We start from the raw sequence: 25,505 nt of genomic DNA, 5'->3' as shown, positions 1-25,505 counted from the left end.
TTGACCCACTTGGACCCAACACAAAAGATGGTTTTAAGAGGGAACGGGAGTTAAAAGTCCTTGAAGAGTTAGATTCCCTTAAGTACCGCCTGACCCTAGACGCACTTAAGTAAGTAAAGCTATTCCATTAAGATGATCTGATGTCAAGAAGCTGAGAACAGTCTTTCAGCCAGTCCGTAATTTGTTGAATAATAGCAGCCGGTTGAGATATTTCGTTTTCGAATTTCCTGCTTTCTTAGCCAATAACTCTATCTCTGAGAAGTAGTGCTATGAGGAGGCTCTTTGCTTCTTTCATCCCATCGAGTAAATACCCGGCTAGCTCCTCAAACTCTTCAAAAGAAGCCTTCCTTGACTACTTACTTGTCTTTCTTCTCCTAGTTCGGATGGAAACCCTGATGAGACAATAGAAGAAAGCACTACTTCCAAGAAGTCTACCACCCCCTTCTCTTCACTTGATACAAGGCAGTCGAAGTCCCCGCCACCCTGCAGATCTCAATCTAGCGACGGCACCTGGAACTGCGGCCCACTTTAATATTTAATTGAAGTCACTAAAAAACCATTTTTTCTAACAACCATAACATACTCGTTATATGAAATACAAATTTGTCTATTTAACAAAGTTTTATTTATATAATTATTACAGTGAAGTGTACTAGTTATGCAAATATTTTCAAGCACTTGCCATGTTTTGGGAACTAAAGAAAAAAAGGCTGCGTTTTGCAGCTTGGGCTAAAAAAATCAAAATGACCTTTTTGTCATCAAATCATTTGGAAAGGTAGCTACAAGCTACTTGTAAAATTACAATTACGTCCTTTATATTGTTTAAATGAGCCACATGAGTGAAAGTAATTAATTATTTTCTAACACGAATGAAGGTATTTTGATCATTTGATTATGATGTGACAGTATAAACAGATATTAAGTAAAAAAAAAAAGCCAAAAAATAACTTTTTAACAACTTCCTAAATGACTTTTAAATATATAATTATTTGAATTTTCATTTTTTTCACCAAATTAGTTTTTGAATTTTTTTTAAAAACTATTCTAATTTAGATGTTTCACACAACATAAATGAGGTTTGACATTTAGATGAAGACTGGAGAAACCAATATGCGTATAGAATCCAAAGAGACTGAACAATCTCTTTGGGTAGAAAATTTAATAATTATGTGGTCTTGAACATTAACAACTACACACCTTATGCATTTTTGCAAAATCAACTATGTTTTTCAACCCACATTTATCAGGAAAGAAAATTACATCCGAATCAATTCAAGATAACAATCAAATAGATCTCTTACATTCTTTGATCAGTACAACACACAAGTTAACCACCAGTTTACAATGAAATCAAGATGGCAGTTTTGTACATTGATCAATAACGGCATTTTTTAAATAATAAGCACTTTACATTCTGTTCGAATTGAGATTAGGTTAGTCCTACACCTTTTATTGCTCCAACATCTTAACCCGTCCCATCAGACTAAGAATTACGTGCCACACAAAAAGGTGAAAGTGTACATGTTGGTACTGAATGCATATTAATGTTGAAATATCTCAACATGTTCCATAGACAGATTAAGACACCTAAAATCATAGCAACCAAAACTACTCTAAGCTAGCCAACCAAACCAATCTTCTTTCGGGAGACATTGCCATAAACATCTCCCTCCAATCTAAATCCTTAAACATCTTGATTGCCTTTATGTAGGTACTTGAATCCACTCCTTCAATCGCTTCTAGACACTTGACACAATTGGTAATTGAGAATGGACTAGCTTGGGAAGATGTCTCAAGTTTATGGAAAGTTGGGGTCATTACCTTACTAGTTTCAGCCCATTTTCTATCAGACATCCCCGAGGGAACTGTAGCTTCAGTCCATTCCTTCAATGCCGCACCCTCCACTGCTGTTCTTGCCTCTCTCTTCCCTCTAAGATGGCTTGTAGGAGTGGAAGATCGTTGGCGACGGCGTCTAGTACTTTGCGAGGGAAAATCTCTACCATTGCTACTGTCACTTGGGAAAGCGGATGGAGTAGCATTTGTTGACTCATCTTCTACGTCCAATTTATATTCACTGACCATTGGATACTGAGCTAATGGAAATACATCTTTGTAACTTGATGTTGGGTCCCCAAATATGATTCCTAACTCATTAAACATTGGGCACCCTTTTTTCCGAAATCTCTTCACATTTTTGTTTCCCTATATTAAAAAATACACAGCTGTGATTCAGTGAAGTTTAAAGAAAAGTGGCTTCAATTTCAAAATTTTAAAATTTAAGTGTTCACCTTTATATATGATTCCCAAACAGCATCAGTTGCGGTTACAGTACTGAGCACGGGTTCCCAAGTAAACCCAGGCTCCTTCAACAGCTTACTAAAATCATTAAAACGGGTTCTCAGCTGGTTAAACTTATTTCTAAACTGAGAATTGTTGTACCTCTTGTTGGTTTTCTCACAGAACTCTTGTTCAATTTGTTTCCAACCTTTCCTTGAAAAGGTGGTTGATGATCTATTCCCTTTGTGAACCTCTTTCACCATTAACTGAATATAAAGTTCCTCCTCTAAGGTTGTCCATGTTGCAGGATCGGGCTCAATTTCTACTTCATCTCCTCCATTTAGTCTAAGTGCCATCTAAATAGGAATATAAAAACATATGTAAGCCAGAAAAAAGTTGATCGATAATCATACCTTAGCTCAAGAAACATCAAAATAGTAGAAGGTTGTGTGTTAAGATGTCTGAAATATGGTGAATAAACCGAGCATGGCTCATCATCAGAGTATGATAATTACTCAACCCAGGACCACAAACCGAACAATAAAATTATAACAGGTGTTTGCTTCATTGGACTAAGGCATGGGATTGGATTCTATATCCAATAGATTTACTAGTCCATCGTTTGGTTAGAAAAATGAGAGTCGGACTAATAGTCAAATACATATCATTTCTAGTCAAATATTCTAGTGACTATTTATCTCGGGCCTAACAGTCCATTGCATTCCAATTGCAAGTTAAACTGTCTCCATAAAATTCAGACTATCTCAACCAAATGAACTAAGACAGATATATCCAGAGTGAGAGCAACAAACCTCATGATAGTGTCCAAAGCAGAAAGCTACGAGGTCCCAAGGCCAGTCAACTTAATTATTTCTGACAAAACCACCAGCTTCATTAGATTAAAAACAAAATACCAGGAAAATAAGGATTGCAGTAACTTTACACGCATGCATATGACACTAGTAAAAAATATCAAGGAGACCTTATTCTTTCTTCAACGTTAAGGATGCATTCGTTTCATTCACTCCAGATCTATCCTTGGAGGTTTTTGCAACATTTTCCCTGCACAACATTTATTTTGTTTTTCTCCCAAATATTTTATAAAAAAAATCTGCTAACCTTTGATCCAAAACACAGGTTTGATTGACTCAAACAAACAAACAAAAATCCATTTAAGCCTGGAAACAAAGAAGCCATGCAGCAATCACATGAACCGCAAACCCAGCACTAGCAGTTGCTCCATGCACATCTCCTGCAGAACCCACTTAATTTCACAACTGAATTTCAAGGTGATGGGGGAAAGAAGAAGAAAGGAGAATGAAAGTTATAAAAGATGGGAATCAAAGTTTCACTGTGGGAGGTAAAATTAGCACCAAATTGAACAAGGTCCAGCTCGGATGAGGTGGCAAGATCTGCTTGCGCAGATCCGAGCAGGGCACATGGAAGAATCTGAGAGAGCCATGTGTAAAACGGTGGTCAAATCCTAGTCAAAAGGTGAATTGGTGTTAGGAAAGAATTTAGCTTCCTAAAGGTTATGGTTTAGGGTCAAACCTAGTCAAACCAGGAAAGGGAATACTTGCTAGGCAAGTCCTTTCCGAAGGACTGGAATTGTAAAAAGAGTAGAACACTAACCACCTAAGAAGAATAGACACTACTAAGAAGGTGGTATATCAATGTTGGACACTGACACTCGTTGGACACTATTGTCAAAATGTGCTCTATTTTTTAAATAAATTTTTAGATATGAACACTCGTGCCGTTTGCTTAAACACACATGTCTACCGATTAGATACATATGAAACTCATTATAAGTTTGAATAAAATAACTTAGCATATAATAAGGAAAGAAAAAATAATATAAATTTATACAATAAGTGTTATATTATATATATATTTTTATTATGTTTAAATGATATATTCATATATATAATATATAATAAACATATAAAATTATAAATTTCGTGTGTGCATTTTTTTAAAATTGGCATATCGGCTTGTCTGCGTTTGTGTCATGTTGCGACGCGTGTCTGTGCTTCTTAGCTCACCACTATAAAAAGATGTACACACCAAAGGTTCAGGTGTGTGCAATAGACTCAAAACTCTGGTCTTGGCACCTAAAAAATATAAACAAGCATACCAGAGGGGATACTGGGTGCTAGGGCTGTTCATGAACCTCATTCACCTGACTAACCCGGCAAAACCAATCCGAAAAAACCGAAATTATATGGTTTCAAATTAGTAACGATCGGTTGCTGATGTTGATGTTATAAAAGTTCAATTTCATGATTGGCTTGCGGGTTTAAAGTCACCCCACCCGCAACACCTGAACCAACTGTAAAAATAAATAATTAAATATATACGCATGGTACCTCCATATTCTGCCAACCGAGTAAAAAATCAATATAACGGTGATACCACGTCATCAGTGACATGTGGTATCAGTAACCACTAATATACGTATATGGGAGGGATGAACCACCACCTTGCCACATATACATAGGAGAAAACATAACAAACTCCTTTTGGATGGTGATGCCATGTCATTGGTATCACTGTGATATTGAATTTTTTTCCTGCCAACCAATTGCATTTACCACCTCACTTTATTACCAACTGTCCACTTTCTCTGCTCCATTTATTACTCTCTTGAGAAAATTGCTCAACCCACCAACTCCCCACTTACTCTCTCTTTCCACTTATTACTCTCTCATCTCTTGGGAAATCACCAGACCTCTCTGGTTCACTTTTCTCTCTTTCAAACACTTTTTTATTCTCTGTCGACTGTTTTCTCTCTTATTTCTCTATAAAGATAGTTCTCACCTATGAAGCACGGACACGCCGAAACAGGTGTCATAGCAATGTCAGACATAGGGACACGCCGGGGACACGTACGATACACGCCATTTGACGTTTCCCCTAAATTTTATTTTATTTTTTTGGCAAGGGACACGTCGGGGACATGCCATCACGCAGAAAGAGTTCAAAAATCAAAGCCCTAAATTTCAAAATTAGAACAGAAGAAGAAGAAGAAGCTGGTTCCCTGGTTTGTCGGACATGCTAGAAGACGAAGCAGCAGCTCCATGACCTCGGTCAGGTAAGTCTCTCTCTCTCTCCTCTCAATCGTCTCTCTCTCTCTCTCTCTCTCTCTCTCTCTCGCTTCTCTCTTCTTTTCTTTTTTATTTTTTTTTATTTTTATCTTTTCTAAATTATACATCTTTCTGTTTCTTTTTCTATATTTTTTTTTTATATTTTATATTTTTCTATTTAATTTTTTTATATAAGTTTATATCTTTTCTATATTTATAATTATTCTAATATATTTTTTAATTTCTTTATTTATCTTTTTTATCTTTATAAATATAAATGTTGTGGCTTTTTATTAATTTTGATTGCTTGGTAACATAATATTAGTCCACGCAGCAAATATATATGTATATATAAAATAAAATAAAATAAAAATTGCCATGTCTCCCGCCATGTCTGTGTCCCTATTTTTTTGAAATCACCGTTTCCTGTGCCCATGCTTTATAGGTTATAACAAGTCTCACTCTTCCACCAAGTCTTAGATCAAACAATGATGACAATACCGATAATCAGATCAGACAGCAACAGCAATGATACGATCGATTGACGATGACGACAAGATTGCACAACGACGACGATCAGATATCATCCCCCCCCCCCCCCCCCCCCCCCCAAATTTCTGTCTCACCCCCACTGTTTGAGGAATGGGGAAGAAGATGAGCAGTCAAATTCAATTTTGATTTCGACCTACTTTTTTTAAACCCGACAATGTCCGGTTTCGATCATATAATGGATCAAAATCAGATGGCTTCCAATTCTACCCGAAGTGATCAGTTCGAGTGGTGGGTATATGGTGAACCCGACTCGATCCGATTCGTGAACACCCCTCTTGGATGCTCATCCCCAGAGTTCTTTTCATCAATTAGTGTGCAGCTCTTTTTTCCCCAAGCATCCACAATAAAGTTTTACTTAATGAAAAAAGTGCATAGTCATAAAGTTTTCATCCCGCATGTGTCCCTACACTACTTGTTTAGTTCATCAAAAAATTTCAACAAATGTGAATCATTATTGTCATAATCATCAGTACAACACACAAAAACAGACCTGTTTCACAACCACAACTTGAACCATGCACCTCTCCCTTTTGAGTGGCAGACAATAGAGCATTCAAGTTAAGAAAATGTGGTCAACAAAGTTACCAACAATAAGTTAGCAAACTAAAAAGCAAAAAAACTTCTAAGTAAACAGTAAGTCTGTGTCGGACACTGACACCAAGGAAGCACGGGTGCGGGTACGAATACGGTATGGGTACGAGTGCGGGTACGCTAATTCGGCAAAACTCAAAAAAAGTACAATACGGGTACGGCTGCGGTACGCCGATATTTTTTTTTTATAAATATAATTATGATTAAAGGATCCAACCTACAAATTAAAATTAAATATGAAAACTAAAAAAAGAACTACTCATTTTCCTATAATTTAAAACCATTAAGCGTTAAAAATAATATTTGTGAAATCTCTCACTTTGACATGTTATGCACTGTGAATTTGTGATCATAATTTATTTTTAAAATCTTTCTTTTTGCTCATCAATTTGTTATTTTTATAGGGTGAGACCAAAGAAATAACAGAAGACCAAAGAAAGATTTAAAGTTAATTGCCAACAGTAAAGGAAAAAAAATTCTTAATTGGGGCAGGTTGTCAATTGCAATTTGCATAATACATAAAATTGCATCATTCCCAACCACTACTAATCAACTAATACAACATCAATTTTTAATGTTTTGTGCATAAACCTTAAAAGTTTGTTATGATTAAAGATTTTATAAAGAAATTCTAGGAGGATCTGAAGCAAAAATATAATGCATAGTCATACATAGAACTACCCTTTATAGGCCTTGTTATTTTTTTTGGTTCAAATTGCTTTTTAAAAACATCAAAATCATTTGCTGATATGCTTATATAATTTATACAGGCATGACAGCAGAGAAATATCAAAATTACTGATCTACAAGGGCATCAAAAAAAATAAAAAATAATAATAATAATTGTTGATCTGCAAGGGCAGAAAAAAAAAAAAAAAAAAAGGCCCTGGCGTACCCACGCCGTACCCATGCCGTACCCGAATGAGCCAAACGTACCGGACCCTCTTTTGCCGTACCCGGTACAAGTACCACTGTACCAGTACACGTACCCGCACCCGGTAAATACCCGGTACTCGTATGACACTATTTTTTGAGTATCCGTGCTTCACAGACTAACACAGATCCAAACGTGTCCTATTATTTTTAATTTTGATTTGAAGACTTAGTGAAGACATGTGTCCATCGCTTGGACATACATAAAATACATTAGAAGTTTGAACAAAATTACTTAGGATTCAATGATTTTAAAAAAAAAAAAAAAAAAAAAAGATGAAATTATCATATAGTTAAACTATACATTTTGTGTGTGTAGGCCACGTGTCAGTTCAGTTTAATTAAGTTCTTTCGAGTTTTAGGCCCCGTTTGGGAACAGGCTTTTTTAGTAACTTTATGGCTTTTTGACTAAAATGTGATATAAAAAAACTAGTATGTTTGGGATGACTTTTTGACTTTTTACGAAAAGCTATGCAAAAAGTAGAGAGAAAACGGAATCTTTGATTTTTTGGTATGAGTTGTTGGCTTTTTGATTTTTTTAATAACTTTTTGACTTTTTGACTAAAAGGGATATTTGCCAAACGAGGACTTAATCCTTGAACCAAACTGTAATCAACAATTCTCATGCTCTATTTAGTTCACTAAAATGAGTTGAAATAGAATGAAACTTTGTTACCAGAAAACACTAATACCATAGCGAATTACGTATTGGTACGCACGTTCCGAAATATGATACACTTTCGTTCCAAAAACGTAAATTTAGTAATTCGAAGTGATCTCAGAAGTTTTTTTTTTCTAATATATTTCTTTAAATGTTACTTAAAGAAAAAAAAAATTCAAATATATGAACTAAAATCTATGGTGAGTTAAGTTTTGACAAGACAAAAATTAAAAAATGGATTGTAATTTCCATAGAAATGATTTGCTATATGGAAAAAAAAAAATTTATTAGACACCTAATAGTTAAAAAAAAATTACTCCAAAAGTATCTTAAATTCTTAAGTGTAATATATATAAGTCTACTCCTATCGTATCACATTTTAGAGAATGTAGCACATCACGTTAACGTTCTCGTTCCCGTTTTCGTTCCATGTATTAGAACGATCCACGTTTTAGGTAACATAGGAATGGAATGATCATTCCTTAAGCTCTCATATAGAATGTTCATTCCTTGAAATGATGAATGATGATTCCATTTGTAATGTGCATTGTCATTATTCTTTTACTCAACCAAACATGGGAATGAACATATTGATCGAATGATTATTCCATTCTGTTTCATTCCAGTGAACCAAATATTACCTTAATTTCTTGGGTGAATTATACTAATGGTCCCTATAGTTTGGGCCTTGTGTTACTTTGGTTCTTGACTTTTCAATTGTAATACATTTGACCCTGAATTTTGAATCTTGTTCCAAATAAGGACAATTGAAGATATTATTACTCAATTTCAAGGACAAAGTCGTCAATTTGATAAAATATAAACTAATTTGACAAAAATAATGTCAAAAAAATAATTTTGAATTTTAAAAATTATTTCTATCCACTAAAGATAAGTTTATATAAAATTGATAAATCTTTTAGACATTTATTTATGTATTACTAAATTAATTTTTATTTTGTGTTTTAATGATGATCGTGTAATAGATGGATGTTTTTATTTTCATCAAATTAGTTTCTATTTTTTCAAAAGTCAAATATGGCACTTTGATATCATTATTAAACCAATCCCTTAAATCAAAAAATATAAAACTAAAAATATTTCATATATTAAATATACTGATTATACATTAAAAACCTAACAGCCACCTATTACATGATCGTTATCCAAACACATAATAAAAATTAATTTGGTAAAAAAATAAATAAATAAATGTCTAAAAGATTTATTAATTTTACACAATTTTATCTTTGGTTGGTAGAAATCTATGAAGTACGGATACTCCGAAATGGTCCCTGTACGCATGTCGGATAAGTGTCGGATACGTATTGGATACGTATATGCGTCCGATACGGCAGGATACATATCAGATACGACAAAGAAGTATCCCAATTTTTATTTATTTTTTAATTTTTTGAATTTCGGATACGTTTGGGATACACGAGGATACCTCAGGGATACGCTTGGAATACTTTCAGGTTACGACGAGACGAAAAAATAATTTAAAAAACTTATAATGGGGTCAAAATATAAAATAACAAAAGTAATCTAAAATAAAACAAAAAAAATCAACCAAGTCCTGGCTCAAGGCTCTCAAATAGCAGCAAGGAGGAGGAGAAGGAGGAGGATGAGTTTCTATCGTCTCTATCGCAAGGTTCGCAAACAACAGCAAGGAGGATGAGGAGTCGTCAATCAAGGTTCGTCCTCTCCCTCTCCCCCTCTCTCCTTCTCGCTCTCACTCCCTCTCTCTCTCTCCCTATCCTTCAATCTCACTCTCACTCTCTCCCCCTCTCCCTCTTGCTCCATCTGTCTCTCCCTCTCGCTTAATCTCACTCACTCTCTCTATCTCTAACCCCTTTGAATTTCTTTTTTTTTTTTCTTCTGTTTTTTTTGCAACTAAGCTAAAAGGCAATCCTAATCCAACTCTATTCCAGTCTTGTTAAACAGTAACCGAAAATTTACTCTTAAATTTTTTTTCTATACCCGTGTTACATCTTCTGCTTAATGTTAATTTATGTTTTCCCTTCAGTAACTTGTTACAAATTATCTCTTCAAAGATTTAAGAGATTTAATTGAATTGCTGAATTTAATTGAATTGAATTGCTGAAATTTAATTGAATTGCTGAATTTTTTTTTGATGTCATGCCAAAAGATAACTACATTAATGTTTTGTTTTATTTCTTTATCAAATTTATAAATTTTAAGAAATGAGTTCAGGTACGGGAAGTTTAAGTTTAACAAGTAGAACAAGTTGAAGCTAGTAACCTTGAAGACTCTTAACTTTATAGGAATGTTTCTTTTTTATCAAGCTGTCTTTTACTTTAGATTTTATTTTTATGCATACTACATTATTAAAAATTGTAAAAATAATATTTTTAACGAACGTATTCCCGCCGTACCCGTATCCTAATTTTTCAAATTTTTTCGTATTGCCGTATTCATATCGTATCGATATCTATATCCCGTATCCGTATCCGTGCTTCCTAGGTAGAAATAATTTTTAAAAATTTAAAAATATTTTTTTAACATTTATTTTTGTCAAATAAATTTATATTTTATTAAATTGATGACATTGCTCTTAAAATTGAATAATGATATTTTCAACTGTCTTTATTTGAAACAATATTCAAAATTTAAGATCAAATATGTCACCATTAAAAAATCACCGTATAAAATGACACGGGACTCAAACTATAGGAAGTGTAATTTGCCCTAATTTCTTAGAACCAAAACAAACCATCACCAGAAAAACAGGACCAAATCATAGGTTTAGATCGATCTAGCTAGCAGTTCGATCATTGCTTTTTGAACACCCCTAATAAGAATCCATAGATCAGTATCACATTTTAACACAACTAAAGAAGATCAATGAGCTAACAGACAACAAAAGGTAACATTTATGCTTGGATTGCACACACAAGAAAGAGAGTAATAGGATAAGAAATGGAACAAAATATACCATACAACCACACACACAAAATTTAAACAATAATAAATAAATAAATAAATAAAGGCAACCTTTTTCCACAAATTCCACCACAAAAAACATCACTTTTCTTGGAATTTACTGTTTTCTTAGCTCATTCAAATGTCGGTGACTGAAAACAGAGGCTCTAGGGTTCGAAATTCGGGGTTGCAGAAAATCAACTTCTCTCTTTCTCTATAGAGATGTATTATAAGTAACATGGAGAGAGAGAGAGAGAGAGAGAGAGAGAGAGAGAGAGAGATACCTGGTTGGGCGATTGAGAAGAAACCCTAGGGGGAAAGTATACCGGAGAAGAGAGCGATCAACACTAGGAGGTCCAGGAGACTGTTGTTGTGTAGTAGTAGCTGTTGTTGTTTTACTAGTTTCTGTTTTTTGAAAGCGATTTTTTTGTTTTTGCTTTTTTGTTTGTTTTTCAACTTTTCTGTGAGCAGACAACAGTGATCAAACCCAATACGTCGTCGTGTAATCTCAACAGACACATACACCCCATTCCCATTCGCCGCAAACCACAAAAAACCAGCCCCCAAAAAAGACACAGAAGAAAAAAAACTTGAAGATGATATAAAAATAAAATAATAGTAATACTAGAAAAGAAAGACATAACTATTCAGAAATTATCAAAATTGTGATTAAGATTTATTTTACACATTAATCATATACACTACACAAATTTAATATCAACCACTACAGACAATTATTCATAAAATAAATATATCACACTTGAAATAAGAAAAAGACTCATGTTTGATATTAGCAAAAGTTTTTTAGTGGTCAAAAATAAAAGCCTCTTGTGGTAACTAAGTTAAAAGTCAATTAAAATCACATTAATTCTCTATTTTTTATTTTATTTTTTTATTTTTTTGTATATTTTTTCAAAAAAACTAAAAAATTAGCATTAACCTACTTTTCAAAGTAGTCCTAAATTTTAAAATACGAATTTTTTACTTAATGTTCAATATAGTGCCACCTTCTTTACCATTTTATTATTATCACTGTTACCATTACTATTGTAATGGTTGTCACCCTTTCCTTTACTTCCACTATTATCGCAATTACAAGTATTACAATTATCGTCGCTATTGTCACCTTATCTTACTATTATTATTACAACTACAATTATTACTACAACATCACAATTGCCACTTCCACTATCACAACACCACCTCTCTTGTCACTCCATTACCACCATCTTCACCATTATAAAAAGTATTATGATCATCACCACAACAAAACCACCATTGTCAACACCACCATTAAATTATTGTCGCAAATCACCATCACTTTATTATTATTGTCACTGTTGTTGTCACGGTCCAAACTAGCCCCTAAAAGTTTGGTCCATGATCAGGTCGTACTTAAGCCTCAAAACAAAATTTCAAAATAATATTTATTCAAATACGGGGCCTTAAGCGGAAGCAGATACCAAAAATAATAACAGAACGTCCATTGAGCAGTGTTTAAATGCTAGGATTTTAAACATTACATCATATATACATATATCACAAACGTAGTTCATATATATACAGTCCAAGTCATATAGGTTTAGGCAAAAGTTCACAACCCAAAATTTACATATGAACCTAATGTGCGACAAAAGCCATCATAGCTTGAACAAAACTAAGCTTGGTAAATTATACTACGCCTCTACACGGAGACACTTTGGGTAGCTTGACAGAGAGGCAGACCTCGATACAACTCTAGTGTTGATTCTCGATGGCTTACCTACATATATGTAAAATAAAGGGGTGAGCTAACGCCTAATGAGTAATATTAAAGTAAAGAGGTTAATGAATGATGTCCTTAACATTAGAAAAACATATTTCAGAATTCTGAAATGTATCTTAAATCTTTTTAAAACAAATATCTATCGTATCATAATCCATGCCTTTTCACATGGAATACATATTTGAACTATTACAAAACATTTTACATGGTACGTGATACGTCCACTTATACAAAAGGTTAGAAACACATTTCAAAATAGGACATCCATTCATGCATATAAAATAACACATCGTAACATGAGTCATATAGCGATGTAAAAACATTTGTATTCATATCATGTGTTCTGAACGACCTCGGGTCCACGTATAACATTATGGCCTCGAGCCCAATCATATATCAAAACGGCCTCGGGTCCAATCATTTATCAAAATGACCTTAGGTCCAAACGTATCATATCGTATCACTGTATCTGATCATGGAGTAGATGAAACATCGACATGTCTCTACCTCTCCTTGGGTCCAATTCATGTATGTATGGACCCAAGAGGTGACTCGTGCGAACTCTAGAGGTGACTCCTACTGTAGCATTTAGTTCCGCACAACACTTTGTTTCATACCAGAAATCAATAGGTCTTAAAGACCAAACAATTCACATCATGTCATAGTATAAACGAAACGGATAAACGGAACGGCCTTGGGCCCACCAAATCATATTATAAGTAATCCATATTTCTTGTTCATAACTTATTTCACATTTCTTGGAAATTTGTGCATTTTGATAAAATGTAACATTTAGAGAATCATGTCATACATAAATCAAGATAGATAATGAAAAACATATCTTTACTATACTATTACTCACAGTGATGGGCTTTTGATAGTAATTGGACGATGTCCTAGTTTTGACCTACAACCACAATTACATAACACAACATATGAATATAATCGATCCCTTTCTTTGCTCTTTAATCAATTAGTTATGTTGGTTCTAAACTCATTAGTCCTCAATAGGTCACAATCTGTGTCTAGGAAAATAGGAGGAAACGAAAGGAAACTGGTTAGAAGAAGAAATAGCATAAAACCGATAGACAGAAAGTGAACAACCTTTACTAATTTGAGAATATCTATTTGTATACTCAGAATTTGGATGTGAGACCACCACCATTGAAAACTAGACTTCTGGAGCTTGAATTCAGGTTCAAGAATCACTTAAAATGGAGTCCGGATGAGAGAGATATACTTATTTGAAGTTGAGCTGAAACAGGGGAGTGTCGCACTTGCAGGACCAAATCCGCACGTAAGGGAAATCCAGGGCACGTGCGGGGGCACGTGCTTTTATTTCAGAATGTAACTTTGTGGGGGACAGTATTGGCCACACGTGCGGGAAATCCCATGGCACGTGCGGGACTAGGTAAAATTCAGTCCGAAAATGGCTTCTTGACTTGGAACCCCTCATTTTCAAAATTAAACTTCAATTTCTTGTAAATCAAAGCCTAAAACTCTTTAACACATGTTAAATTTCACATCTTTAGCTTCCATAAAAAGTCATAACTCCAAAACAACACTCAATTTCCCATTTACAAGAACAAGGTATCATAAAATATACATGGTTGGGAGTTCTAAGCTCACTTGCATGGTGAAATCCTCTTTAGCCTCTTTAAGAACCATAAAACTCCTATAAGAAATCAAGTCGTGAACATAAATTCATGCTATGTACAAAGATTCAACATCTTCTTGCTTGATGAAACAAAACACATACATATAATTACATATAACTCATGAAACTCACTCTCTAGCTTATGATCTTCAAGTATTGAGAGAGGAAATCTTACCTTAAGCCTTTAACACCACTTGTTCTTGCATAATCATGGTAAATTCAAGTTAAATCTTGGATTTCCTCTTTCATTCCTACACTTTCTCCTTTCTTCTCTTTGAGTTCTCTCTCTCTCTCTCTCTCCCTCAGATATTTTTGGGCTCAAAAGTGTTAAGTTCAATTCATATATCATATATGTATATATATATATATATATATAAGCTTATCACAATTAGGGAGAGCCAAACGCACCCTTACGAATCAAGTGAAATCAATTTTCAATTAAAATTCCCAAATGGCTCTAAAAATCATGCTGATCACAAATATGTGATCGGTTTCGGTTTATCGCGCTTCTAAGGCTTTCAATTTTCAGTCCAAAGGACACAATTTCAACAGATTTTCTTATAACCGACAGATACAACTTCAAATCTTTAATATGCACGTCCTTAAACATGCAATTTCACATCAACAACATAAAATCATGACTAATCATAAGTCTCACATAATTTAATTAACCTAATTTGACTTCCATTAGAGCCCAATTAATTATATTTAAATATATCCATCCGAATTAGATTTTTAATCAAACTCCCCAAAAGCTCTAAACATCAAATTAAGCTTATTCTCATAATCAATTATGATTTCTCACATCAGTAAGGCCCTTAATTTCAGGTCAGCTCAAGGTCTCCGGTAATAAATTTATACTCAGATTAAATACCTCATAAATAAATTAATCCACAATAACCTTAATTCCCATTCCTCATAACGTAATTAACTCCAATTCGGACCCAATTAATCAAATCTCAATTTTACAAATCTGATTCGAATATTTAATTAAACCCATATATGGTCTGATACTCGAAATTAAAAGAAGGCAACTCATTAATTATTCTTTCTTGAACCACTTAGGCTTTTAAGTTCTAATTCCAAAATAAATCTCTCATAAAATCGTATATAAATCAGTCTTCATAATTTTCATAATTCCCAAATTAAATTAGAATAATAGCCCATTAAAATTCAAATCTCCGCCATTAATTAAATATAAAGTATTACGTGATGGGGTTGTTACATTTTTCCTCTCTTTAGGAAGGTTGGTCCTCCAAACTTATGCCACTTGTACTGCAAATAATTCACCAACTCTGTTTCATTCCATACCTGACTTCCTCACCATTTGATTTTCTCATCACAGGGGTTTAACTCAATATCATTTATTTATTAACCCAAATTGGTTGAGTCACGAAAATTTATTCCGTAATGGGCAATGTAACGATAGGTATCACTGTCGACTTCCTAGCATCAAAATACAAAACATAACATCAAAACACAAAACACATTATTTATAACACTCATATATTTTGGTTTTACTATCCACACCTATCTCCAAATAATTCACAAAATATCCTGTTATTGACATTCATGAGTCTTCAACGTAAGCTGAGCATGTAATATAGCCTCAATATCAAAATCAAATCTTGGTTCACAAATTCCTTAGCCACATTAACCCGAATATTTGTTCCCATACAACTTACACACCTTATTGATAACTCAAATAAGAGGGTCAATTACGTTTGGAAGCCACAAATAACTTGCTTTGGCATGTTAACAACATTTACTTATCACACATTCTAAGAATCTATAAGGTGGACATTAAATCAAATCCATTGTATAACATTTACAATAAAGTAGATCGTTCGAGTAACAAAGAAATTCTTAATACATAATCTTAGTCTCAAACATCAATTCAGGTTATAACGAAATGATTCCGACAAATGAATAGGCCTGACTAATCATACAAACAATTTGCTCGCAATAAGCTTAAACACTTGAAGTAACGGTCTTAACACATCGAAGTGTCCCTATTGTAATTATCTTAACATTTCAGCTCAAATTTCAATTACCCACACAAAAGAATTCGAACTCTCCAATAGCCGTCCGAGCATATATAGCAACACTAATTCTGACTTAACACTTCTTGCATTCATTAAATCTATGTTCATTGATTGTTCTTACCACAAACTTCCCAACACATTCTTTGATTCTATGCCTCATACATTATGTCTTTCATAACACCAACCTTATGCATATTAAACAATTTTTTACCTCTCAATCACTAGAATTCCGTACGCTTTATCGATCACCAAATATTTCAATCACTAGTTCCACATACTTCATTAGTCATCAAATGGCTCAATCTCCTACATATTCTCATAGTCTAATTTAACATGCAGCCCATAAAATTTCATAGCTTCAAGCGAAGATCAAAATCTCTTATTCTATCATATTTCCACAAACCAACACATTTGTACTCACCATTGTTCTAATCAAAACATCAAAATTCCATTATCATTCCTAACCTCAGCTTCAATACCATATTTATTAAGCAAACACATTCTCATTTCCTTATAATTATCAAATTGTCAAATGACTTTCAATCCTTAGTCTCAACACTTAAGTTAAAAGAAACAAACACATCTTGATCTCCTTTTATCCCCAAAATTCCTTGAGGACTTCTGATTCACAATCTCAATACTTAACTCATTACACAAGCTCACATACATCTTTCAAAACACGCAACATATCACCTTGTTATGAAATACGTGCAACTTGAATGCATTCTAGACACGCTAATGCTCAATGGACACGTGTGTGAGATCTTATCTCGTGCTCTGATACCAACTGTCACGACCTAAACCTGCTTCTAAAAGTTTGGTCCATAACCGGCCCGTACTTAGGCCTCAAAACAAAATTTCAAATAATATTTATTCAAATACGGGGCCTTAAGCGGAAGCAGATACCAAAAATAATAACAGAACGTCCATTGAGCAGTGCTTAAATGCCAGGATCTTAAACATTACATCATATATACAAATATCACAAACAGAGTTCATGTATATACAGTCCAAGTCAAATAGGTTTAGGCAAAAGTTCACGACCCAAAATTTACATATGAACCTAATGTGCGACAAAAGCCATCATAGCCTGAACAAAACTAAGCTTGGTAAATTATACTACGTCTCTACACAGAGACACTTTGGGTAGCTTGATAGAAAGGCGGACCTCGATACAACTCTAGTGTTGATTCCCGATGGCTCACCTACATATGTATAAAATAAAGGGGTGAGCTAACGCCCAGTGAGTAATATTAAAGTAAAGAGGTTAATAAATGATGTCCTTAACATTAGGAAAACATATTTCACAATTCTGAAACGTATCTTAAATCTTTTTAAAACAAACATTTATCGTATCATAATCCATGCCTTTTCAAATGGAATACATATTTGAACTATTACAAAACATTTTACACGGTACGTGATACGTCCACTTATACAAAAGGTTAGAAGCACATTTCAAAATAGGGCATCCATTCATGCATATAAAATAACATCTCGTAACATGAGTCATATAACGATGTTAAAACATTTGTATTCATATCATATGTTTTGAACGACCTCGAGTCCTAGTATAGCATTATGGCCTCGAGCCCAATCATATATCAAAACGACCTTAGGTCCAAACGTATCATATCGTATCACTATATCTAATTATGGAGTAGATGGAACATCGGCATGTCTCCACTTCTTCTTGGGCCCAATTCATGTATATATGGACTCAAGAGGTGACTCGTACGGACTCTAGAGGTGACTCATACTGTAGCACTTAGTTTCATACAACACTTTGTTCCATACTAGAAATTAATAGGTCTTAAAGACTGAACAATTCACATCATGTCATAGTATAAACGAAACAAATAAACGGAACGGCCTTGGGCCCACCATATCATATTATAAATAATTCACATTTCTTGTTCATAACTTATTTCACATTTCTTGAAAACTTGTGCATTTTGATAAAATATAACATATAGAGAATCATGTCATACATAAATCAAGATAGATAATGAAAAACATATCTTTACTATACTATTACTCACAGTGATGGGCTTTTGATAGCAATTGGACAATGTCCTAGTCTTGACCTACAACCGCAATTACATAACATAACATATGAATATAACCGATCCCTTTCTTTGCTCTTTAATCAATTAGTTATGTTGGTTCTAAACTCAATAGTCCTCAATAGGTCACAATCTGTGTCTAGGAAAATAGGAGGAAACGAAAGGAAACTGGGTTAGAAGAAGAAATAACATAAAACCGATAGACAGAAAGTGAACAACCTTTGCTAATTTGAGAATATCTATTTGTGTACTTAGAATTTGGATGTGAGACCACCACCATTGGAACCTAGACTTTCGGGGTTTGAGTTCAGGTTCAAGAATCACTTAAAACGGAGTTCAGATGAGAGAGATATACTTATTTGAAGTTGAGCTAAAACAGGAGAATGCCGCACGTGCGGGACCAAATCTCGCACGTGCAGGAAATCCAGGGCACGTGCTTTTGTTTCAGAATGTAACTTTGTGGGGGACACTATTGGCCGCACGTGTGGGAAATCCCAGGGCACGTGCAGGACTGGGTAAAAATCAGTCCGAAAATGGCTTCTTGACTTGGAACCCCTCATTTTCAAAATTAAACTTCAATTTCTTGTAAATCAAAGCCCAAAACTCTTTAACACATGTTAAATTTTACATCCTTAGCTTCCATCAAAAATCATAACTCCAAAACAACACTCAATTTCCCATTTACAAGAACAAGGTTGAGAATCAAACACACAAAATCATAAAGTATACATGGTTGGGAGTTCCAAGCTCACTTACATGGTAAAATCCTCTTTAGCCTCTTTAAGAACCATAAAACTCCTACAATAAATCAAGTTGTGAATATAAATTCATGCTATGTACAAAGATTCAATATCTTCTTGCTTGATGAAACAAAACACATACATATAATCATATATAACCCATGAAACTCACTCTCTAGCTTATGATCTTCAAGTATTGAGAGAGAAAATCTTACCTTAATCCTTTAACACCACTTGTTCTTGCATAATCATGGTGAATTCAAGTTAAATCTTGGATTTCCTCTTTCATTCCTACACTTTCTTCCTTCTTCTGTTTGAGTTTTCTCTAGAACTCTCTCTCTCTCTCTCTCTCGTGTCTCTCCCTCAGATATTTTGGAGCTCAAAAGTGATGAGTTCAATTCATATATCATATATATATATATATATATAAGCTTATCACAATTAGGGAGAGCCAAATGCACCCTTATGAATCAAACGAAATCAATTTTTAGTTAAACTTCCCAAATGACTCTAAAAATCATGCTAATAACAAATATGTGGTTAGTTTCGATTTATTGCACCTCTAAAGCTTTCAATTTTTAGTCCAAATGTCACAATTTCAACAAATTTTCTTATAATCGACAATACAACTTCAAATCCTTAATATGCACGTCCTTAAACATGCAATTCCACATCAACAATATAAAATCATGACTAATCATAAGTCCCACATAATTTAATTAACCTAATTTGATTTCCATCAGAGCTCAATTAATTATATTTAAATATATACATCCGAATTAGATTTTTAATCAAACTCCCAAAAAGCTTTAAATATCAAATTAAGCTTATTCTCATCATCAATTGTGATTTCTCACATCAGTAAGGCCCTTAATTTCAGGTCAGCTCAAGGTCTCCGGTAATAAATTATATACTCAGATTAAATACCTCATAAATAAATTAATACACAATAACCTTAATTCTCACTCCTCATAACGTAATTAACTCCAATTCAGACCCAATTAATCAAATCTCAATTTTACAAATCTGAATCGAACATTTAATTAAACCCCCATATAAGCCGATACTCGAAATTAAAAGAAGGCAACTCATTAATTATTCTTTCTTGAACCACTTAGGTTTTCAAGTTCTAATTCCAAAATAAATCTCCCATAAAATCGTATACAAATCAGTCTCTATAATTTTCATAATTCTCAAATTAAATTAGAATAGCAGGCTATTAAAATTCAAATCTCCACCATTAATTAAATATAGAGTATTATGCGATAGGGTTGTTACAGTTGTCACCACGGGCAGAGTCAAACAATGCCCTGGGAAGTCACATGTCCCCTTTCAATTTTGAACTTTTTTGTTTTTATTTTGTGGTTATATGCAAAATGTACTCTTTTTTTTCTTACCACGTTCTTTGGTTAAGGATTTATTGTATTGTTCACAATAAGTAATTATTTGATACTTTGGGAGCACTATGTGGTATTATTTATGTAGTAGTCTAAATTAATAGTGTAGTGAGAAATCATATAGATTGAATATAATTAACTCATTATTTTCAGATAGTTGACAAACTACTCAGTGCGATTTGTGATTTCTCATGCTTTGAGCATCACATAGGCAACGCCATATGATATTTTAAGACTATTTAATAATTTTTATTCAAAATAAATAATTTATATGCAATATAATCTCTTTAATATTTTGTCAAATAAAAATTAAATAGATTTTATAATAATTTGTGTTATAAATGATGTGTTTTTATTTTCTAAAATTAGGAATTTTAATTCATAATTTTTTGTGCTAAAATAACCATCCCACACCGAGCTATTATAGACTATTATAGAATTTGGATTTGTTACTATTAATAATGATTTTTAATTTCTTATGCTTAAATCTAGCTCATAAAATTATTATTACCTTAATTTTGATCATGATTTTTTTTTTAAATAAAAGATTATACTTAATAAGTATCCCCTCTAACTTAATTTTCTAACTCCGCCTTGTCCCTCCACTATTTGAAAACAGTATAAAATTTTAGATTACATACTCGCCTTATGCGTATGTCATTGTTGAGGGGCCAAAAGAAGAACAGATTCATACAAGCGAATGGTTGGCTCAACTAAGTTTAAATATATTAGATAATTAATCAAATATAACTCAATGACTCAATAAAACAAATTAAACAAGACTAGTCTAAATTTATACATGTTATGTTACTAACTTCTTATAAGTCTAGAGTACTATTTGGTGCAACTTCTTGATGTTGTTTATATTTTTATTTTTTATATCATAAAAAAACTTATTATTGGTAAGTTGAAGAAGGTATATCTTTTCAAAAAAAAAAATTCATTTTTTTATTATCAAATTTCAATTAATAAAAAGGAAAAAGATTGGTAGCTTGAATCTGTGGCTCGAAAAATGGCTCGAATTTGAAGACAGAGACAGAGAGAAAGGAGAAAAGAGGAAGAGGGAAGAGGGAGAGAAGAGAGGAAGAAGAGAGGAGAAGAGAAAGAGGAGAGAGGGAGAAAGAGAGAGGAGGAGAGGAGATCACCACCGCCATCGCCTCGCCGCCGCTGGTCGTCGTAGCACTAGCGATCGTCGCAGCACCACCGCCGTCGCCTCCGGCCCCGCCTCCGCCTCCTCCTCCCCCTGTGAATATGCCCCCTCCAGTCCTCCTCCTTCCTCCTCCTCCTCCTCCTCCTCCTCCCTTCTCTTCTCCTTCTCTTCTTCTCCACCCTTCTTCTTCGTCTTCCTCCTGCAACAAAAACACAGGAAAGAGGAAAAAAAAAAAAAAAAAAACAAAGACACGTTTTGGTGTCGAGCCACAGATTCGAGCCACGGATTCGAGCTACGTAGCGGGGTCGTAATAAAAAACTGCACTAAACATGCCTATGTAATAGTTTGAATTTTTTAAAACATTCAGTTAAAGTTCATAAGTAGTCCAATTAAAAAATTGGCCACAACTTCTCTCTAGTTCAAATAGAATTAGAGGGTGCGTTGGGCCTCGGTGGGCTCCCACGGAACCAGCATCGATAATTCAAATATTTCAATGTGTAGGAATTGTCAAGTGTTTCATCTTTGTAAAAAATCATATTGATTGGATATGGATAACCACTTGATCAGATCACATTTGTGTCAATGATAAATACGATTTTTAAAATAAATTATTTATATAAATTTAATTTGATCAAGTAGTTATCGATATCTGATTAACGTGATTTTTTACAATAATGAAATAATCGAAGAATCTTACATATTAAACGGTTCAGATCATCAAAGCGGACTTTGTAATAGGCCCACAAAGGCCCAATAGCACCCTTCCCAACTGGAGAAGAGCCTCTCAAAAAATTGTAAGAATCACAAAGGATTCTATTTACACCCAAAAACTCATTAAGTACTTCTAATTTCTAAGTACACCCTGTTTAATTATTTAAAGTTTTATATAACTCTCACTGCACCCTAGTATTTTTTCCAAATTACCCTCAAGGTAAATCTAAATAATAAATAATAAATAAATTTTAAAAAAAAACTAAAGGCAAACTCCATAATTAGAGCCATCATCGACAAGCTTCTTGTCCTTCATTCCAGTCGATCTTTCGATCCCCTTTGTCTCCAGCTTGACGACATCGTACGTCTAGGATTTTCCTTTCTCTCTTCTCTGTTGTTTAATTTTCTTTCTGAGATAAATAATGACTTATATGTTGATGGACAACCTAATTTGAATCGCAAATGCACCCGATAAAAAAAATGACTCAATTTTGTTTATATCTCAAATTTCTCATCTAATCATGAAGCAAAATACAGTTTGATTCTATAAATCAAAACTTAAAAAAATAAAATTGCTTTGAACATTGCTAAAATGACCGTTGTATACTTTGCATAGCATATTGCCTTGTCTCTGCTTTTTTGTATCTCTTTCTTCTCTTGCTATTTTGCTATTCCAATTTGTTGATTACTATGTGTTTGACAAAATACTTAATGAGAAACGTTCTGATACTTTGCTTGGCTTATTTCTTTTATTGAATTTTTTTCTATATTTTTCTTACAAATATTATACTTTTTAAGTGTATGTGCATATAATGATGAGTTTTAGTATGGTGGATTGGAGTTTTGGAGGGAGGAAGAAGAAGAAGGAAAAAAAAATAATTTTGATCTTTTGGAGAAGAAGATACAGAGATTTAAATAGGAATAATTAATTAAGGTGTACCATGAGAAAAAATATATTTTTTATTTTAGGGTTTAATATATTTTTTACCTTATTAGTAAATTCAAATTAGAATATAATATAATAAAATTTATGAATTTAAATTAGGCATACTGAAATATATTTTGAGTACAAATAGAATCCCTAAAGAATCACATAAGAAACTAATTTGAGTAAAAGTTTTTATTTTTGTTTTTATTAATATGATCTCACATTAATCAAATAAACTATATTCTCAAATTAAAATTTTAACCGGTCATTACATGAAACACTTTGAAAGAAAATCTTTATACAAAATTGAGATTATATATATATATATATATATTTTTGGATGCCAAATTGAGTTTGAGGAGTTTTTTAATTGTGAATATTCCAAAAAATTAAACTATTTATGTAAATAACTAACTTTTCAAATTATTTATCAAACAAACCAACTTTTTAAAATTGCAAGTTCAAAATATGATTTCATCGTGAAATTACATATTGAATATGCAATTTTATATTGACATGGCCCATATCTGTACATTAATAAGTCAAGTCAATATGAAATTATATCTTCAAGATGCGACGATAAAATCGTATTTTGAACAAACAATTTCATGAACTCGCATTTTGAACTTGCATTTTTTAAAAAATAAATTAGTTTGATAAATAGTTTGAAAAGTGAATTACTTAGATAAATAGTTTGATTTTTTAGAATATATATAACAATAATAATAAAAAAAAAAACTCCTGAGTTTGAGGGGCCATGGTATGGAGTACACTTTCTTCTTCTTCTTCTTCCATTTTTTATTTTTATTTTATTTATTTATTTATTTATTTCAATATGCTCACATAATAGTGAAATTTAACAAAATTTTGAAGCAGCAAGAACCTCCGACCCCCCTCCCTCCACCCCTGCCTGTCGCCACCATCCCCACTCCACAAACACCATCACATAGCTACTAAACCCCCACCGCCACAATATAAAGAGTAAAATTATTGCACATATCAATGATTATATGCAACACTTAAATTTAAATAAATGAACTAAACAATTTTCTACATAAAAAATTTAGCATTTAGTTTAATTTTTAATTTTATCAAATAAAATATTTGAATAGTTAAGAAATTTTCTATCCAATGCTATTGTGTCACTTATCTCAAGGTGAACATACCAGAGAGACTCAGACCTCGTTTGGGAATAAACTATTTTAGCAACTTTTTAATTTTTTGACTAAAATATAAAGCAAAAAAAATTAATATGTTTGGAATAACTTTTTTGTTTTTTACGAAAAGATATGCAAAAAGTAGAGAGAAAAAGAAAATTTTGACTTTTTGATATAATTTGTTGGCTTTTTAATTTTTTTTTTAGTAACTTTTTGACTTTTTAAGTTAAAATATTTACTTGCCAAATGAGGCCTCATTGTGGAAAAAAGTATTTTCAAAAGAAATACATGAGAAATCTGAGACGGAGGATTCCCACCTCCACCTCCACCTCCTTAGAAAATGGTTGTTGGGTTTCTCTAGGAAACTCTGCCCCACTGGTTGGAAGAGTACCAGGCTTTGTCCAAAACTTGTAATTGACAGAGTTAAATGAAAATAAATTTATTCACACTAAAAATATATGAACAATACACAAAATATGATCGAGCCTGGAGCCAAGTACACGAACTCTATACCCAAAAGTATCACTAAATCTCTTTCCCCAATATCTCAAGTAACATAATGATAATGCATGGCTAGAAATGAGTGCAGCCTAAGTTCCGTCTCTAGGGTTTGTGTCCCCATGAATTTGAATCAGTCCTTGCACAATTAGCGTGGTATATTTCAGTGTATAGAATTCATCATCTTCAATGGGGTCAGTATATTTCAATGTATAGAATTCATCCTCTTCAATGTGGTTTGTGTCCCCACAAATATATATATATATATATATATTCATTTTCTTATCATTTTCCTTTCCCAGTCATATAACAGAAAATAAGTAACAAATCCAAACACAACCTAGA

At 33.1% G+C, this 25,505-nt stretch overlaps 1 protein-coding gene and 1 long non-coding RNA gene across 5 annotated transcripts; one reads left to right on the top strand and one right to left on the bottom strand.

The window, feature by feature from the left end:
- Positions 1 to 1,271: 1,271 nt before the first annotated feature.
- Positions 1,272 to 11,622, bottom strand: LOC114282374 (L10-interacting MYB domain-containing protein). 4 transcript variants are annotated; one of them, XM_082899184.1, is made up of 5 exons: positions 11,331 to 11,622; positions 3,260 to 3,529; positions 3,090 to 3,150; positions 2,289 to 2,633; positions 1,272 to 2,202 (listed from the first exon to the last, which is right to left on the bottom strand). In XM_082899184.1, exons 4-5 carry the CDS (start codon positions 2,631 to 2,633, stop codon positions 1,609 to 1,611), a joined length of 939 nt encoding a protein of 312 aa, XP_082755310.1. In that variant the 5' UTR covers positions 3,090 to 3,150; positions 3,260 to 3,529; positions 11,331 to 11,622; the 3' UTR covers positions 1,272 to 1,608. The 4 variants fall into 4 exon arrangements, with proteins under 4 accessions (XP_082755310.1, XP_082755311.1, XP_028080858.2 ...); XM_082899185.1 differs by having other exon boundaries at positions 3,397 to 3,529; XM_028225057.2 differs by lacking the exon at positions 3,260 to 3,529 and having other exon boundaries at positions 11,331 to 11,617.
- LOC145804620 (uncharacterized) lies at positions 4,943 to 6,304 on the top strand. The gene is made up of 2 exons (XR_014346781.1): positions 4,943 to 5,371; positions 5,809 to 6,304. It is a non-coding gene; the product is annotated as an uncharacterized LOC145804620 (long non-coding RNA).
- Positions 11,623 to 25,505: the final 13,883 nt, after the last annotated feature.

This window comes from Camellia sinensis, chromosome 12 (assembly GCF_055761805.1).
Source record: "Camellia sinensis isolate YWXY chromosome 12, ASM5576180v1, whole genome shotgun sequence".
NCBI classification, from domain to species: Eukaryota; Viridiplantae; Streptophyta; class Magnoliopsida; order Ericales; family Theaceae; genus Camellia; species Camellia sinensis.
Note: the sequence above shows the minus strand (reverse complement) of the source record. Positions and strands in the feature narration are given on the sequence as shown.